General features: G+C 45.1%; 1 protein-coding gene across 1 annotated transcript; it reads right to left on the bottom strand.

Moving 5' to 3' along the window:
- Nucleotides 1,027-13,227, bottom strand: PAK1IP1 (PAK1 interacting protein 1). The gene is given in 11 exon segments (XM_001926200.4): nucleotides 1,027-1,680; nucleotides 1,843-1,966; nucleotides 3,207-3,306; nucleotides 5,371-5,468; nucleotides 5,553-5,698; nucleotides 6,086-6,138; nucleotides 7,082-7,112; nucleotides 7,115-7,155; nucleotides 7,232-7,352; nucleotides 9,983-10,148; nucleotides 12,833-13,227. Coding segments are annotated over 11 exon segments (1,185 nt in total). The 5' UTR covers nucleotides 12,917-13,227; the 3' UTR covers nucleotides 1,027-1,459.

Here is a 19,743-nt window from a genome sequence, read left to right as displayed (position 1 = left end):
CCACAGCTCACGGCAATGCCAGATCCCTAACCCACTGAGCAAGGCCAGGGATCGAACCCACAACCTCATGGTTCCTAGTCGGATTCGTTAACCACTGCGCCACGATGGGAATTCCATAGTGAATTTTTTGATGGCCTGAAATGGATGGGAGGAAAAAAAAAACACTAAAAATTTCATCTTCTGAGTTCCCACTGTGGCACAGCAGAAACAAATCCGACTAATATCCATGAGGATGTGGGTTTGACCCCTGGCCTCACTCAGTGGATTAAGGCTCTGGTGGTGTCATGAACTTCGGTGTAGGTCACAGACGTGGATCAGATCCCATGTTGCTGTGGCACAGGCCGGCAGCTATAGGCCTGATTCGACCCCTAGGCTGGGAACTTTCATATGCCACAGGTACGGCCCTAAAAAGCAAAAAAAAAAAAAAAAAAAAAAATCTAATATATATAAACGTCATTTTCCAGTCCTTAAGTTACCTTGAAATCCACTGCTTGGAAACAGAATAGTTACGTTTGACAGTCTTTCTGTCTAACCTTGTTACGTATGTAGATCTAAACTTATGTATTATATACACATTTTATTTTATATATCTGTAATTCTTTTTGGCTGTGCCTATAGTATGTGCAAGAGTCTGGGCCAAGGGTCGAACCAACACAAGTGCCCTGGGCCACTGTGGTGACAATGCTGGATCCTTAACCCACCGTGCCACAAGGGAACTCCTATATATCTGTAATTTTAAAGTCTGTCAGGAGTTCCCATTGTGGCACAGTGGAAACAAATCCAACTAGTATCCATGAGGTTGTGGGTTTGATCCCTGGCCTTGCTCAGTGGGTTGGAGATCTGGTGTTGCCCTGAGCTGTGGTGTAGGTCACAGATGCAGCTCAGATCCCATGTTTCTGTGGCTGTGGTATAGGCCAGCAGCTGCACCTCCGATTAGACCCCGAGCCTGGGAACCTCCATATGCAGCAGGTGCGGCCCTAAAAAGACCAAGAAAAAAAAAAAAAAAGAAAAGTCTGTTCAACATACTTCCCAGTATGAAAATCTTTTTATACTGTTTGTTACCAAAATGAACAAAATTCATAATAAAATTATTAGAACCACCCGAAGAAGCCAAAGTAATGGAAGTTTTTCATTTTCCCCCCACTGTGAAAAATCTGAAAAACAAGTCCTTTATCCACCTCTGGTAAATAAATGTGTTGAAGATTCTGTATTTTAAGCTGTAACATGTAATTTTCATGTGCTTTATGCAATAGTAAAAATTATATATTATACATTAACATACTATGTATCACCACGATAATTAATAAAATACTGCCTATCAAAAAGTTTTACCATCTTAAAAACACCTGAAAGTGATTTTTAAGCTGTACATTTTCTTCAAAAGAAGAAATTCCTGGCTTTTACTCAGGAAAATGAAAGTACATTTGAAAAAGTTTTTCTCTTAGGAGAAATCTGAGATTCACGACACTGTTCCTATTTTCTTCTTTTTCTTCTTCTTTTTTTCCAACATTTCTACCATTTTCCTCTTCTTGGCTGACACCAGGCTGCTTCCTTGGGCTGGCTTACTGCTGTCACCACTTACACTGCATTTCTTCCTGTCAGCTTTCGGCTGCCCTTCTTCCTCCTGCGCTGCATCACCAGATTCCTTGTTGCTGCTTTTGGACCGTTCTTCTTTACTCACTAAAACACAAGAGGCAGTGCATTTAAAGACTGTTTTTCCCTCTGAGATAAACACAAGTTTATCTAGTAAAGTGACAGTAAAGTGAAGCTATCTGGATCTCCTCCATGACAACAGTTCCAGAGACAGCAGATGAGTTTTTGGAAATGATCAGTTTCATTTACCAGGAGGAGGCGCTGCAGCTGGAGGCATGCTTTCTTTCGTGTCTGTCACCGTGTCCAGCCACACTCCAAGACAGGTCAGCCTGGCGTTGGTGTTTACTTCACACAGTAAAGATGGGGAAACTTTCTGAAACATATGAAAGGAAATTCGTGATAACAAACACGGGAATTTTAAATAATTTAATTTTTCCATAATCAAGTTATCTTAATTTTTTTAAGTTATCTTAATTTAAAACTTACACTGTATCTTGAGAAAAAAAAAAAAAAAACAAAAAAAACATGCTATTTAGAAGAAACCTATGACCTTGATTCATGATTGGTTTGACTATGTCCTTCCCATGAGCCAATTTCTAAGAAGCACTCCACCAAGAACAGGGTCAGTTTTATCTCATTCATTTCTAGGCTTTAACCAAGAACTTTGCACAAAGTGGGTACTCAACATTCAGAGAAATGTGTGTATAATAAGAGAATGAAGAGTAACAATCAAAGACTCTATAAGAGGGTGCCTACCAAGGGGGGCTTTAAAATTCCAATTATCCCGGCGATCAAAACTATTGTTCATTTACAACTGGTCAGAAATCCCAATTTTTCTCTAGTAATTGTCAGTATTTCTATGTAACAAAATGTTACAGAGAACATCAATACAGAAGAAAAGAAAGGAGAGCTCCTACTTGAATGAGCAGGAGCTCCGGGATCCCCCAGCTCAGACTCACCAACTCCCGAGGCGACAAAGAAGATCCCTTAAAACCACCAACATGCGCGGAAATTTTGAAAGTTTAAACATCTATGCCTTACGATCCTTAAAAAAAGTCCACCTAGGGAGTTCGCGTCGTGGCGCAGTGGTTAACGAATCCGACTAGGAACCATGAGGTTGCGGGTTCGGTCCCTGGCCTTGCTCAGTGGGTTAAGGGTCCGGCGCTGCCGTGAGCTGTGGTGTAGGTCGCAGACGCGGCTCAAATCCCACGTTGCTGTGGCTCTGGCGTGGGCCGGTGGCTACAGCTCCGACTGGACCCCTAGCCTGGGAACCTCCATATGCCGAGGGAGTGGCCCAAGAAATGGCATAAAAAAAGACAAAAAAAAAAAAAAAAAAAAAAGTCCACCTCACTTTGGAGCTCCCACTGTGGTGCAGGGGGTTAAGAATCTGACTGCAACAGCAAGGGTTACTGTGGAGGTGCCCATTCCATCCCCAGCCCAGCACAGCGGGTTAAAGGATTCAGTGTTGCTGAATCCTTGGATTCAACCTCTGGCCTGGGAACTTCCATATGCCAGAGGTGGGGCCGTTCAATAAAAAAAAACTCCCCTTCACTTAAAGTAATAGTGACTGGAGACTTGCATCTGGCGTATTGACACTGTGCGGAGACACTGACCTTATCCTCCTCCAGCTTCCACATCTTGATGAAACCATCACTCGATGCTGTAACGATAACATGATGCTCTGGAGTTTCAAAACTGAACACGTCTTTTACCCTAGGACAGAAAGAGTAACCCGTAAAAAAGCCGCCCGTCTTCCAGACAGTACGATGTGGCTAGAAAACTGCCATGCACACGGTCACTCGACTTTTCAAGGCTTCGGGCATTTCCAAAGTGCTCAACAAAGAGGCCTAAGACATGCCTCACATTCCCAAGAGCTGGGGAGTCATGTTCAGGGTCTAAATCCCAAGATAAATGACTCCCAACCTTCCCTTAAGAAAAAGCTGAAAAGACGATGACAGACAACTCTACATAATAGGATGATAATAAAGGGAATAAAGACACTTAAAACAAAGCCCCTCACCTCAAGAAACCAGAGAGAAGACACAACAAAGACGGACCCAGGTGTCCCCCCCCCCCCCCCCCCGCGCTGTTTCTCTAGCTCCGGCGCCACCATCCCTAGTCTAAGCTACTACCATTTTTCTTCTGGATTACGGAGTAAACTAACTGGCCTTTCTGCTTCCATTTTTGCCCCCGAAAGTTTCTTTTAAATGTAAATCAAACCATGTTACTCCCAGGCTAAAAACTCTACACAACTAGGATCTGCTTGAAAATAACCTGAGAGAGGAAGGAAGTGCCTGGGACCTAGAAACCAGTGTCTTTAAAGGCTCTCAGCATAAAATCCAGACTCCGCACCTTGACTTGCAAGGCCTTGGTCTCCCTCTGACCCAGTCACAGAGTTTTCCATCTGTGCCTAAAACACACCAAGCTCTGTCCTCCCTCCGGCCACTGTACCTACCGTTCTCGCCTCTTTTTAGAAATAGCTCCTTCATCCCTTGGGTCTCCCTCCCTTTCCCCATCGTCCCATCTAAATAAATTACTTGTGTTATTCTCAAATCATGACACCTGTTTCCCTCCTGCTGTGGTTCCCAGCTTCCCTGTTTATCATCTGTCTGCTGCTCCACTACCAGACGAGAGCCAGGAGAGTGTGAGCTCTTGTCTTTCGTGTTTCTCGTTAAAGACCTAGCACAGCATTTCTTGACAGATGCTCCTCGAATATTTGCTGAATGAATGACTGGTCAAATATCCTAAGTGCTATACGGCCCCGAAGAAATATGTTCACTTCCCAACACACAGGGGAAAACTAGGCCCTGTATATTGACTGCAGAATTCCGAGTATTTACAGAGGGAGATTTCCCAAAGCTTAGCTATTATTTAGAAAACAGTCATTTGAAACAGAAAGTACAAGTGAATAAAACCCATTAAGGTACAGCCATACACGACCACCTTTTCCAAAACACAGCGGGAAAAGTGGGGGCAGAGTCAGACAGAACTGGGTTGGCTCCCAGCTTGTCACCTGACAATGGGGATACTCTTGGGCAAGTCGCTTAACCATTTACCCTAGCCCTCGCATCCTTCCCCAGAGACGCAGTGAGCAGCAAGAGAGACTGGCACAGCCAGAGGTCAATACGTCACTGATTCTCCTCTAGGAAAAACAGTGTATGTAGAAAGGGGCTAGAAGTGGACACGGGGAAGAAAGTTCAAGGTCAAGTGCAATCAGGGATAGAGCTCAAGACTATTTAATTTTCTCCTGTTCAAACATGGTTGATTTCAGCCCTCAAGTCTAACGATACTGTTATTACTATTGTTTGCTTTTTAGGGCCACACCCGCGGCATATGGAAGGCCCCAGGCTAGGAGTCAAATTGGAGCTACAGCTGCCAGCATACATCACAGCCACAGCAACTCAGGATCCGAGTGGCCTCTGTAACCTACACCACAGCTCAGGGCAACACCAGATCCTTAACCCGCTGAGCAAGGCCAGGGATCAAACCCGCAACCTCATGGTTCCTAGTCAGATTCCACCACGATAGGAACTCCTCTACTGGTATCACTGAAAATATGAATAGCTTGTGCAAATGACTAGTTCTGATGAAACGTCACCGCTTCTGCATCACTAAGACCAAGACAGCAGCACTTCCACTATTCTGCTAAGGCTCCAGAATCACCTCTATGTGGCTACGTCTATCTCCAAAGCCATTCATAAAAAACATACATCCTGCTTTATAACATTTATTGAGACTCTATACATACATACACTCAGAGATTAGTGGGAAAAATACCTGTTTTCATGGGCTTTAAATTCTGAGAGGCACGTTAGTGAATCACAGTCAAAAAACCTCACAACTTCTTCATCTCCAGCCACTGCAAGAACAGACTCCTGGGAGAGAAAAATCATAATTAATATCCAGGATGTCATCAACAATCCCAACCATCAGCAAACACACGAAACCCCATCACTCACTGAAAGAAAAGTAACTGAGGACACTCTCTTCGCATTTGTGATGGTGCCACTGACAGATGCAGTGTCAAGCCGATAGATGTCTATTTTATTCAGTATGACAACTACATACTTCTCTCCTCTTGGGGACCATTCCACTATGTGAGCATCTGTACGTTAAAAGAACAAAGCTGCTGAATTTCATAAATAAAAGGTAAGCGGATCAGAATAACAATAACAGCAAATACTGCCAGTGTCCGTATACATCCATTATTCCACTGAATCCTCACAACAAACTCAGGATACGTATTTTGTGAGTTAAATTCCAGGCAATGAACTGGTTCAAAGAATCATTACGGTCACACAGCTGGCAAGTGACAGAGCCACAAGGCTCACCATCCAAAGCAGGAAAACGAAGTAACCCAAGCATGTGCTCTGGGAGGGAACCGCCACCACGCCGGGAGCTCCCCACACACACACACGTGTACACACAGAATGTGGGCATGTCCGTTCGCTTCCCAGCAAACTGCCAAAACATTCCAAACAGAAACACTCACTTTGCTTGATATTTTTAATGAATGCCGATCTTCCTTCCACAAGATTCCATGTTCTGCAAAACAGGAAGCATGATCACCAACTGACACCAGGTGTCCAGAGAAGCTTGACCAAGACTCAAATGAAAAGTTACCAGCTACGGGGCTCTTTAGAAAAACTGCCTTCTTACTGCCACACCTGAGATGGTTATTATCCAGCAAGATTAACACTTACTCTGTTCCCACAGCCCTCTTGTATGCCAAGTCTATTTTATTTTCAAAAAGTTTCACCTCCTAAAACACCTCTTATTTTTCTTAACTTTTGATTTTTGGCCATGCAAGCGGCTTGCAGAAGTCCCCAGGCCAGAGATCGAACCTGTGCCGCAGCAGCGATGTGAGCCACGGCAGTGGCAACAACAGATCGTGAACCTGCTGAGCCACCAGGGAATGCCTGAAACACTTCCTCTGAGGACCACCCCTAATTCACAGCTCGCGACTGCAATGTAACATGCATGTCTGAGTTTAGAGCTTGTCATTTTTTGTCCTTCCAATATGAAAAAGCTTCCTTAGCTTTCACCCTTTCCTTTGTGTCTAAATATCTTCAAATGGCTGACAACAACAGATAACAGAGAAACAGTATCTAATTACTATAATAAAAAATACCCAGGGGTGGGTTCCTTTGTTGTTGTTTTTTGGTGGGTTTTCTTTGTCTTTTTAGGGCCACACCTGCGGCATACGGGTTCCCAGGCTAGGGGTTGAATCAGAGCTGCAGCTGCTGGCCTACATCACCGCCAAAGCAACGTGGGATCTGAGCCGAGTCTGAGACCTATACCACGCCTCAGGGCAACACTGGATCCTTAACCCACTGAGCAAGGCCAGTGATTTGAAACGTCATCCTCATGGTTATTAGTCAGGTTTACTACCGCTGAGCCAGGACGGGAACTCCCAGGGGTGGGTTCTTATACGTGGAGAACAAAGACCACAACCTAGAAAAAGTGCTCTCGGGCCTTAATGACTCACCTTAGTGTCTTGTCTGTACCCACAGACAGGCCAACTTGCCAGACGGGTGAATGGAAAGGAAGGTCACGTGTCCTCTAAAAGGAAACCAACAGTTAGCCCCCACCCTGACTGACTGGCACCTGGAGACCACCAACGGGGGGCTGGACTCACTTGTGGGCTTTTATCGACTTTAGGCACTCCCATTTCTTGGCATCCCAGACACAAATGAGTCCGTCCTCAGCACCGCTGATTAAGTGCCTGTTGCCGTAAAATTTCAGGCAAGTTATTGTGCCTGTGGAAAAACCAAGACAGGCAAAATTAATACGCATTTTGAGTGCAAACTCCTTTTGTGGTTTGAAGGCTATGCTGCAGTAAGTGAAATATCCAATGTCTTAATATTACTGAAATATGCCTTAAAGTCTTAGGTGAAGAAATTCATTTTTTTTCATATAGGAACACAGTTTCAAGCCTATGCAAACATTTTTGGCAGAGTTTCCTTAGTTGTAGCTACAGATTTGAACTAATCAGTTCACTTTTTTGCTGTACATCCCATACTCATAAATTCAGAAGACGGCTGGCTAGGGGAGTTTGAGTAGAATCCAAATAAAACGAACCAGCTAATGTGGGGAACAAAAGAGGATATACAGTCCCATGGCTGCTTCTTTCCCAACAGAGAATTAGCTAAGCTGTGATCCAACTATTATGCCTTCAGAGCTGTTTCTGATTTGACTCCTGCACAATTCTCATTCAGTTATGAAAATGTATGACAATTATGTAAACTGTCATGCTCTCTACCTCTGCCCTGTCATCTCCCTCCCACAGTTAACACCTTTTCCTACATCTTTTCAACTCCTTCCGCTCCAAGTGAAGCCTGGGTGGCCCAGGAATTTCCCCGACAGCCCTGGCGCCGGGAAGACCTGACGTTCTCCTCCAGCGTTACAGGGCTGGAGGGGGTGAGGGAGGACCCAGCATTCTTCCACCTTACCGAAGCAGTCCTCGAGGAAGACTCCTGACCCTTTGAAGTTACCGTCACCCCGCTTAACGGCCCTGAGGTTGAGGGGGGGACCAACTACTTCTGCAGGTCAGTCTGGCTGGTGGCCTGTTTCTGCAAACACCGGCCTTGTTCAGTTACAACATGTCTTCGGCCGCTCTGGCGCTACAACTGCAGACATGAGTTACTGGAACAGAGCCTGGCCGCAAACCGTCTTACTGTTGTGTCCTCTTAAGAAGGGTGTGAGTCCCTTGGTCAATCCTTGACACCGCCCTTTATGCTGAAAGAGCCAAAGATCTCAGAGGAAAAGTTCCGCACCCCCGAAAGCACTCATAACATGCGGGCTTATTTATGTCCCACCTTGTCAAGGCAGGAGACGCTGCCATCTTCACCCATGTTTTCCTCCTTCCCTATTATCCTATTTCTTATTTTGGAAATTTTGCTGTCCCACATCAACTCCTTCTGGCCTTGACTCCATCTGTTCCCTGGAAAAGAGCCTTTCTGTTTTAGGGCCACACCTTTTTTTTGGTCTTTTAGGGCTGCACCCATGGCATACGGAGATTCCCAAGCTAGGGGTCCAGCGGGAGCTGTAGCCTCCGGCCTATGCCACAGCCACAGCAATGCAGGATCCAAGCTGTGTCTGCGACCTACACCACAGCTCATGGCAGTGCCGGATCCTTAACCCACTGAGCAAGGCCAGGGATCGAACCGCAACCTCATGGTTCCTGGTTGGATTTGTTTCTGTTGCACCACGACAGGAACTCCGAAAAGAACTTTTTTATTACCAACTGTTAGAAAAACAGGATTTGTACAAGAAACAAAGCAAAATCAGGAACCTATTTCATTCATTCCCCACCCAATCTTTTTTTTTTTTTTTTCCCTTTTTAGGGCCACACCTGTGGCCTATGGAAGTTCCCAAGCCAGGGGTCAAATCGGTGCTGCAGCTGCGGGCCATAGCAACACTGGATCCTTAACCTACTGAGCCACCTGCTTTATTTGGGAGACCTGCCAACCCCTACCACCCTATTTCCTCTAAGCTGACAATCTAAACTTCTTTCTCCAAAATCCTCAATTCCCGTGACAGTCAATCCTTCTCTTGAGCACTTTCCCGTCTCTCCTGACATATCTGTAGCTTCTTACAAACTGATGCTACTCCGTCCAGAGCCTCCAACTTAGACAGGCAGGCTGTCATCAGTCCTCTGCTTGTTCTCAGCATCTCTCTCACATCCAAACTGCCAGCACCTTTCTCAGGCTCCCTCTCTCCCATTCAACACCCCCCTCCGCCTCTGACCTTCCGCACTCAAGGTCCCCCAGCAGCCGGCTCCATCTACTTCTAGACACCCCAACTTCCATTTCAACCTTCTCACAAGACTGACCCCCTTACAGTTCTCCACACATACCAGTGGTTTAAAAGGCAGGCTCTAGACCTGGGTTCAAGTTCCAGTTCCAGTGTTTTGTGACTTTGGGCAAATCATGTAACATCTCCGAGCCCAGGCTTTCTCTTCTATGACCTGAAGATACCTGGCACACTGCTGGGTACATGACTCCCCCACTGCGCCACGAAGTCAGCCATCCACGAGATGCTGCCCCGCGCTCCTCACACTGCCTGCTCTGCCTCAAACGTCCTCTTCTCCATCTTGCAAGTTTCACCTGGCCAACAACTGGTACTCTTCTTATAAAATAATCCAGGTATCACTTTAAGGACGTGTTCAGCGAAAACTCTCTTCCTCCTCCTTCCCCTCTAGACTGAGTTAAGTGCCTCCTCTCTGCCCCAATAGTGAATTATGGACAAAACCCCCACACTTTCTTCATTTCTGTATTTCCCAGCACAGAAACCGCTATGTAACAGACAGTTAATCGTCCGGCCGAAGTCAGACTGCGGAAGGAAGGCCGCTTCAACATCATCGGCTTAGAGGACGCCGTTTTCTTACCGTTGTGATGCACTAGAGCCCCGTGGTCTACCTTCTTTTTCATGTCATAAATGTGAATGGTTTCATCTTTGCTCCCAGTGACAACAAATCGGCTGTTTACGGCCACCGCTGACAAGGAGGCCGTGTGGGCGTGGTGAGTGAAGTCGGCCACGGGAGTCCATTTCCGCTGAGGAGTAAAACACACAGTCAGTGCCACGCCTCGATCCTACCACAGTTCTCTACGAAGAGGCAAGTGGTCCCTCGATCCACGGAAACCACAAAGAGATCCAACAAAGACGGCAGTCATAGGTAGATTCACACAAAAAATCTGAGAACTGAATAGGAAGGTAAAGTAGGAGAAGGCAGAGCCGAGTATCATGACTCCAAAAAAAACCTAAGCGGACTTAGGAACTTTATGGTCCCGTCCAAATCCCTAACTGTTTAATAGATTGACTTCTCTCTGACCCTGCCATACCATTCATTCAGTCAAATGCTCAAATCGTGCTGTGAATTCACTCACTCAAATAAGGAATGACCACGATGTGCCTGGCACAGTTTTAGGCAGTTGACATAGAGCAATGAACAAAAGAAACAAAAGTCCTTATTTAAAGGAGCTGCCATTCCTGTGGGAAAGGCAGACAAGATACAACATGACGTCACTCAGAAATAAGTATAATGACAAGCCCTACAAAGAAAAACAAACAGGATGAGAGCATGTTCACATTGGTACCGTTATAAGCCCTAGAGGATGACCAGTGATGAGATGTCAGAATTCTATGCTTGGATTCCCGGGTGGCCTAGCAGTTCAGGACTCAGCATTGCCATTGCTGTGGCTCCAGTTCGATCTCTGGCCGAGGAACTTCCACAGGCTGAGGGCTTGCTGACATGCGACTTTTGGATAAATGTGACTGGCTGAGTGCAAAGAACGATAGACACATACATATACACGCACACACCACAAACTGAAGGAGATGCATGAAGGAGTATTATTATTATGTCTTTTTGTCCTTTTAGGGCTGCACTCATGGCATATGGAGGTTCCCAGGCTAGGGGTCCAATCGGAGCTGTAGCCGCCAGCCTACACCACAGCCACAGCAATGCGGGATCCGAGCTGCGTCTGCCACCTACACCGCAGCTCATAACGCCAGATCCTTAACCCACTGAGCGAGGCCAGGGACTGAACCCGCAACCTCATGGTTCCTAGTTGGATTCGTTAACCACTGAGCCACGATGGGAACTCCTGAAGGAGTATTGTTGAAACCAAAAAAAAAAAAAAAAAAAAAATTGCTCGAATATACTAAGGATGTGTTACTGCAAATTAATTCCTTAAAAACAGATAGTCCTTCCGTTAATAACGACTGAGGGGGCCTCTTTTGAGTAAAGGCACAACATTCCTAAGGGGCTGCTATGGCCGTAAATTGAAGAATAACCTTTGCCTGTGCATATTACAGAAGGAATGCTGGTTGTCTGGGTTTAGCAGCGGTACTAGGTTAAGAGCTTCATGTGTCAGAGACCCCTGGAGGTTTGAGTCCCAGGTCTGCCACTTATCAGCTCTGTGGCTTCCAGCGGGTCACTTAACCTCTCTGGACTTCAGGATCCTCCGCTGTAAATGGGATAACTGTATCTGCCTCAGAGGGCTGCTGTGAGGTCTAGTACTGTGTTTGGAACGTGCACAGCAACATTATTACAAAAACACAATCTGTAACATCATCTTTAAGTATCCAAAACATGTCACCTTTCAGCCAAAGGCAGCTTAATCACCAGAGTAGAAAACAAAATAAACAAAAGAAATTAGTCAGATCCTATACTTCCAATTTTCTGGTTATTTAAGTTTGACATCTTGTCTTCATAAAGACCTAACAGGTCAAAGTTCCCATCGTGGCTCAGCAGTAACAAACCTGACTAGTATCCATGAGGAACCGGGTTCAATCCCTGGCCCTGCTCAGTGGGTTAAGGATCCAGTGTTGCCCATGAACTGTAGTGTAGGTTGCAGGTGGAGCTTGGATCCCGCATTGCTGTGGTGTAGAGCAGCAGCTGCAGCTCGGAATCAGCTCCTAGCCTGGGAATTTCCATATGCTGTGGGTGCGGCCCTAAAAAGAAAGCAAAAAAAAAAAAACAAAACGACATAACAGGTCAACGAATTAGGTTTCTAGGAAATATCTAGGATTGCTTAGAGGGAAAAAAGAGTACTAGACTAAAAGTAAGGAGATGTTACATCGAGTCCTGGGTATGTCCTGTTTGACTACTGCCAATTTACTTAACCTTTTAACTCACACGCTTAGTAAAAAAACTCATCACGTTTTGTTTTAATTTTTCTCCACGTATTTGCCTCCCTCAATCTCTCTTTCTCATGTGGGTAAGCTCTCCAGTGCAGGATTTATACCTTTGGCTTCCCTGCACCTTTACCGAAAGTAATGGCCCCACGTAAGAGCCCAATAGTGAACTGGTATCACTTTATCAATGAGGGGTTTATCCAGATCCAGTTCAAATACATGGTAAAATCCCAGAACAAAAACTCAAAGAGCTGTTCTTTCATTAAATCCTGAACACCCCAACTAGTTGTCAACTTAGGGGAGCGACCTTTAAACTCATACAATCTATGGCTCATTGGCCCGTTTGCAGAAATGCCAGTTTCCTTCGTGCACGGGTCATGTTTACTACAAAACGCAGACATCATCTCGTCTTATGAAACGCCTTCTCTGTTCTAAAAGACTAAGACGTGTTTTAAGTCTCCTGAATTGCATTCACCAATGAATCCCTAGCGGTTCTGACGGTTCCCCTGCGGTGCTGTGTTTACCTCGGCCGCGTGGGAACCACATCAGACGCTTGGCCGCCCCACCGCCTGCGGTCCCTCCGCGCGCGGGCTCTCACCTCGTGGCTGCCGCTCGTCTCGGGCTCCGGGTGTACAGCGAACCCAAAAAGAACCTGCTCGTAGCAACCAGCCACCACCTCCATTCAGCAGCGCACGTGCCTCCTCAGCGAGCGGGGCTCGGCGCAGCTGGGCAGTGACGCAAGCGGACGCAAGGGGCAGAGGGGGTCCTTCTTGCGTCGGCGCTCAAATTTACGTCAAGACCGCGGGGCTGCCTTTTAGGCGCCTGACTCCATGGGAGAGATTTCGGGACTAGAAGATCACGCGGAATTACCAAGAGGAGAATAAGAAAGGACGCCACATGGCGAGAGTCTCATTTCAAGGAGAAAGCAAACGGAGGATCAGCAGGCATATTCTAGGAAGCCCCGTGTCAGGCGATTCTGAGGCGAGGGGGCGGGACATCCTGCGCGAAAGTCCTCGTTTCCGGGGCGTCTACGGAAGGGGCGGGGCAGCTTCCGGGCTGGGCGGGAGGCGAGGGGGCGGCTCCGGCGTTGCAGTGTAATTGGCGGATCGACGCCTGTGTGTAGTGGCACAGGTACAGGCGTTAGGCTTTCGGTGGTGCAGGAAGTCGTGGAATGAACCTTTTTCGTTCACATTCGCTGTAATAGAGCAAGGAGGGGGGCATGTAGGACTGGTAGGGCTCGCAGTCGTCAGAGGGGTCCGATTCCCTCGCCCCCGCCCAGGCCAAATAATCTCGCTCTGCGCACCTTTCCTCCCAGCTTGCTTTTGGTTTCTCGAACTCTGGGGACAAATCGGCCACTGTGGGGCATCCTGCGGGTGGGGGAGGACCCTTTGCTTGAGGGGGGGTAAAGACACTGCTCGAAGAGGAAGGGCCAGTCACCCTAGGTTCGGTTCTAGAAGGAAATCTCATATTCCGTTTCACCACCTCCCCCACCTTAAGTGCAAAGTCAGTGTTATTAAAAACACAGGTAGCCCTAATTTAGATTTGAGGTTTTCATGAGATACAGAGATTCAGAGATGTGTTAGAAAGGACAGCTTCGCACCTGCGAAGTGACTGGACTGTGCCACATAGAAGTGATTTTACTTTGGTGGCTTTGTCACTGCAGCGCCAGGAAGGCCTTGTCTTCTGCGCATTTTGGCGACTCCATGTGTAAGCACTTCTTAGGCACTGAAATGCTGAAGTTCAAATCGTTCTCAGGCTTTTGGAAACCCTGTTTACAGCACAGGCACCCATGGGAGCAACTGTGGGTGTGGAACCACAGTGACGTTCACACTAATCCTTTATGTTCCCAGTGTATGTAAGTTATGTTTATGTCACACTGTAGTCCATTAAGTGTGTAATACCATATGTCTGGAAAAAATGCATATTCTTTAATTTTGAAGAACTACTTCATTGCCGCCCCCCCCCCAAAAAAATTGCTAACCATAGCGTTCTTGGCTGTGGCACAGTGGGTTAGGAATCTGACTGCAGCAGCACCGGTCGCTGGGGAAGTGAGGGTTCCATCTCTGGCTCCACACAGTGGGTTGAAAGATCTGGAGTTGCCACAACTGCGACCCACAGTGTGGCCTGGGAGAACTCCCATATGCTGTGGGTGCACCCATTAAAAAAAAAAAAAATCATGAGCTTTATGTATTCTGTTTCTTCTGGAATCCCTCAGTACCCTGCCTCATTACCCCAGCGAAATCTCAACTGTTGTTCGATAAGAATTAGTACTCATTTGAAATTAATTTTAATGTGTCATGATAACAGGATAATTACTCTCCTGCGTCTCTTACCAGATGGCCACACTTTTACCTGCTTAAGTAGTAACATTTAAGAAAAGACTGTGATTTGAAAGTCTTTTGTTCCAACCAGGAATTTTTTAAAAATATAGTTAGTTCTAGAATAAAAACCATAGTGCAAGCGACATAAACAACTCAAAGAGGCTTACCCTTCCTTCCTTTCCCCCTTTCTTCCTTCCCCCCTCCCTTCCTTCCTTTCCTGTTAGAAATTAGTTGAACCAGAAACTTTTAAGTTTAATTAGGTCCCATTTGATCCAGCAGTCCCACTCCTGGGCATCTATCCAGAGAAAACCATGACTCGCAAAGACACATGTACTCCGATGTTCATTGCAGCACTATTTGCAAGAGCCAAGACATGGAAACAACCTAAATGTCCATCGACAGAGGAGTGGATCAAGATGTGGTCCAAATACACAATGGAATATTACTCAGCCATTAAAAGGAACGAAATACCAGCATTTGTAGCAACATGGATGGACCTAGAAATTATCATGCTAAGTGAAATCAGTCAGACAATGAGACACCAACATCAAATGCTTTCACTGACATGTGTAATCTGAAAAAAGGACAGAATGAACTTCTTTGCAGAACAGATACTGACTTTGAAAAACTTATGGTTTCCAAAGGAATCAGTTTGGGGGGGTGGGGGGATGCGCTGGGGATGTGGGGTGGAAATCCTATAAAATTGGATTGTGATGATCATTGTACAACTATAAATGTCATAAATTCATTGAGTAATTAAAAAAAAATCAATTGAACCAGTCATAGAACTTAGAAGACCTTAGAGCATCTGGCCCAGGGGTTCCTAATCTGGGTGGAAACTTCTTGAGGCTATGCATCCCCTGAAATTACATGCAAAATTGTATATGCACATTTATGGAAAGCATCGATAACAATTTCATTACATTTTCAAAAAGAGCTGTGCCCCTAAGATTAAAATACACCCGTCTGAGGGTATAAATGCTGAAGTAGGTCCAGAAAAGGAAAGACACTCTTTCAAAACCAAAAAAAACCTAAGTAACAATAGACCCCATGCTGCTGCTGCTTTTTACATTTCCTTGGCTTCAAATGTTCTCTTTAAACAGAGAAGAAAAGTAGTTTTTATTGCCTAGAGAAAAACACATAATACAATATTATATACCTGCTCAACTGGATTCAAACTGAGCATACTTCCTGCCAAACCTCCTGTTCTCTTTCCAGCATAGGATGTAAAACACCATTCAGTCTCTTTCTTGTGAAGACTGCTGTTGCCAAGAAACAGCCAACTGTTCTGAGTTGGTTAACACCAAAGCACAACAGGATTTCTAGGTTTCCACTTAAATTATTGCTGGAAAAGCTTTTTACTCTTGAGCCATGCATTGATTTATTCATTTGTTCAATAAATATTTATTGAGTCCCTGGCTTGGTTTGGTTTGCTAAAGAAAAAAGAACTCATGTCAGTTCTAATATTCTTGCTCAATTACCTTGCTTCCACTGTGTGACAGGGAGCAAGTTTGTTAAACCTTGGGGACTAGAGAGACTGCAGATCCTTGTATGCAAGGGAACATTGGTTTCCTCTGCATGCAGGGCTAAGGGATGCAGAGAGAGTGGGCTCCTTTCCCTGGGCACCAGCCTGACAGAAATTTGCTTCACCTGCCTCATAGGGATAATCCAGGCAGACTATGAGAGGTTTGCATTTGAGGCTGTTAGCGATCAGAGCAGTATTTGTGAACTTTTCCTTATCAGCATCATCATCTAAAAACAGCCTGACTAATGAGCCACATGCATCAAAGGAACAAGAGTGAGGGCTGGAAATAAAACCACTCATATATGTACATTAGTATTTAACAATAAAGCCAGAATATTCAATTCAGAAAGTATATTCCCTTCAAAAACGGTGCTGGCAAAAGTGAAAGCTCAAAAGATGAAAACTGGAGCCCTATCATTCACGACTCAAAAAATTTGACTCCACAAGTCGTAAGGGCTTAAACATTACTAACGTTGTAAAATTCCTAGAATAAAATAGAGAGAAAATGTCCTTGACGTTGGTGCTTTCAATGATTTTTAGGCTGTGACATCAAAATCACAAACACCAAAAGCCGAAATAAAAAAGTGGTACAACATCAAACAATAAAGCTTCTGCATCACATAAGAAGCAATCAACAAAATGAAGAGACAATTGACAAAATGGAGGAAACGACTTTCAGAACCTATATCTGATCATGAATGAATAAACAAAAAATGTGGAAAAAATAAAAATTAAAAAAATCAAAACCGCCTGACTGTTTCCATCTCCGGAGCCTTGGTCATGGCCTTCAGCACCCCAGCTCCTGCCGTCCTCCTGGATGGGTTCAAGGTCCTCTGTTTACCTTTCCCCCTCAGCCTCCTTACCGCCCGATCAGGAAGGTTCAACTCCCACATTCCTCTCCAAGTACAGCTCCACCTGTCACCCATCCATAGCCAAAATTCGGATTTTCTTTTTACAAAAAAAAAAGAAAAAAGAAAAAGAAAACAAGTCAGTTCTAAAATAAGGGAAGAGAAGATATTAAAGTTTTTACAAAAGAATCCTTAACTGATCTGTTGAATCTGATTTCTAAGCTGCTACAGTATTTAAGAATTGTTTGGTTTTTCTAAAAAATGCAACAGGAATTCCCATTGTGGCTCTGTGGTAAGGAACCTGACTCGTAACTATGAGGATGTGGGTTCGATCCCTGGCCTTGCTCAGTGTGTTAAGTATCCAGCATTGCTGTGGCTGTGGTGTAGGCCAGCGGATGCAGTTCGCATTTGACCCCCAGCCTGGGAATTTCCATATGCCATACATGCAGCCTTAAAAAGAAAAAAAACAATAATTAAAAATAAAAAATACAACAAACTACTGAATATACTGAAGAAAGAAGTAGAGTCACAGATAACCTAGTGGGCACCCATGGGGAGAGGGGGCGTGGGAGGTACAAGCTCTGGGGTGTAAGGCAGCCTCAAGAATGTATTGCACAACACAGGAAATAGAGTCAATATTCTGTCACACTGTAAATGGAAAGTAACTTTTAAACATTGCATAAAAAATTAAAACCAAAGTATTTTTTTAATCTGCACAAGTTTGGGGGGAGAAAAATCTGAAAAAGAATGGATGTATCTATAACTGAAACACATTGCTGTACACCTGAAATTAACACATTTAAATCAACTCCACTACAAAAATTAAAAACAAAACCAAAAACTTGTTAAAAGAATTATTTTTAGGAGTTCCCGTCGTGGCGCAGTGGTTAACGAATCCGACTAGGAACCATGAGGTTGCGGGTTCGGTCCCTGCCCTTGCTCAGTGGGTTAACGATCCGGCGTTGCCGTGAGCTGTGGTGTAGGTTGCAGATGTGGCTCGGATCCCACGTTGCTGTGGCCCTGGTGTAGGCCGTTGGCTACGGCTCCGATTGGACCCCTAGCCTGGGAACTTCCATGTGCCGCGGGAGCGGCCCAAGAAATAGCAACAACAACAAAAAGACAAAAAAAAAAAAAAAAAAAAAAGAATTATTTTTAACTTCATATAATTAATTTAAAACAATAGTGGCTTAAGAAAGACATTTATTTCTTGGAACCTGCTGTGGTGCAGTAGGTTAAGGATCCACTATTGCCACTGCTCTGGTGTGGTTCACACCTGCAGCTCGAATTCCATCCCTGGCCCAGGAACTTCCATATGCCGGGGATGCAGCCAAAACACCAACACCAACACCCAACGAACGAATAAAATCCCGAGACACTTATTTCTTAAATGAAAGGCATTTGGAGGCTGGAGGTAGGTTAGTCTAGTTGGGGTACAGGGGCCCTGTGGTCTTCAGGGACCCCAGACCAGTTCTCTGAGTCAGATCCTGTGTTTGGGTGTGTGATGGCCTCCTTGATATCATGTCATAGGCCAAAAGGATGCAGAGGTATTGTGGCTTCAGCCACCACAGCTGTAATCACAGCATGAGGACTGGGGGGAAGGTGGAGGGCAGGAAGGCCTCCCTCCAGCTCAGCAAACTCCCTCTGCCCACACAGCTTTCCTCAACCCCCTAAGGATAGTTCTATTTACATCTTATTAGCCAGACTGGTCACCTGGCCACTCTACCTGCGAGGGGGCAGCTAGGAAACGCAATCTTTTAACACAATCTTTTGCCACCCCTACAGAAAGTTAGGGTTCTGTTAGCAAAGAAAAGAAAACCAGATATTGGGTGGCTTTTAGTGATGTGTGCACAGCTGCTCTAATCAATAACATCTCCCCCAAAACCCTGAGGAAATTCACCAGCGTATAAACTCCACTGTATCTCCAATGCCTGGCACCTGCCTTCTGCATAGCAGGTGCTCGGTAAAGGAGGGGCAAATGATTTGAATTCATCATGATTATTTTTGTTCATATGTCAGGTAACTATGGACTATATGAAGCACTTGAAAAGTGGGAGAGTGAATTAATAGTGGAAAAGTTATAACAAGCTATAGGGAAATGGTCAAACCCTAAATGTCCCTATTTAGACTTAAAAATTACCTTCTAATGTTTGACATTTTGTGTCGCTTTGCTACTAAACGTGCATGGGAGCCGGCTACAAAGGCAGGGTCTGAGGCCCCACCTCAAATCTATGGCATCGGAACCCACATTTTAAACATGTTCAGGAAATTCAAATGGGCATTATGTTTACGAAGCACTGCTTTATCATGCTTCAAAAAAAAAAAATGGAACCACAGAAATATTTTTTTAAAAATTTTTCATCAGGAGTTCCCACTGTGCTCAGCAGTTTAAGAACCTGACTCGTATCCACGAAGCTGCGGGTTCGATCCCTGGCCTCGCTCAGTGGGTTAAGGATCTGGCGTTGCCACAAGCTGTATTATAGGATGCAGACACAGCTTGGATCAGGCATTGCTATGGCTGTAGTGTAGGCTGGCAGCTGCAGCTGCAGCTCTGATTGGACCCCTAGCCTGGGAACTTCCATATGCTGCAGGTGTGGCTGCAAAAATAAAATAATAATAATAAATAAAAAGAAAAAATTTTCCTGCACTTGCATTAAAGTAGGGGGCTGTGTGTCTGAGAGGCCACGTCTTCCCTCCCAGCTGGTTGGGATAATGATTTCAACCTGCAGGGGCTGGATTTTAAAAAGAGAATGGATTTTGAAAAGTCCATTCGATGCTGGTTCCAATAGTTATTCTTTGCAGGTAACAGATTGGAGGA

The sequence above is a fragment of the Sus scrofa genome, chromosome 7, assembly GCF_000003025.6.
Source record: "Sus scrofa isolate TJ Tabasco breed Duroc chromosome 7, Sscrofa11.1, whole genome shotgun sequence".
NCBI classification, from domain to species: Eukaryota; Metazoa; Chordata; class Mammalia; order Artiodactyla; family Suidae; genus Sus; species Sus scrofa.
This window is presented reverse-complemented; position numbering and strand designations above follow the sequence as displayed.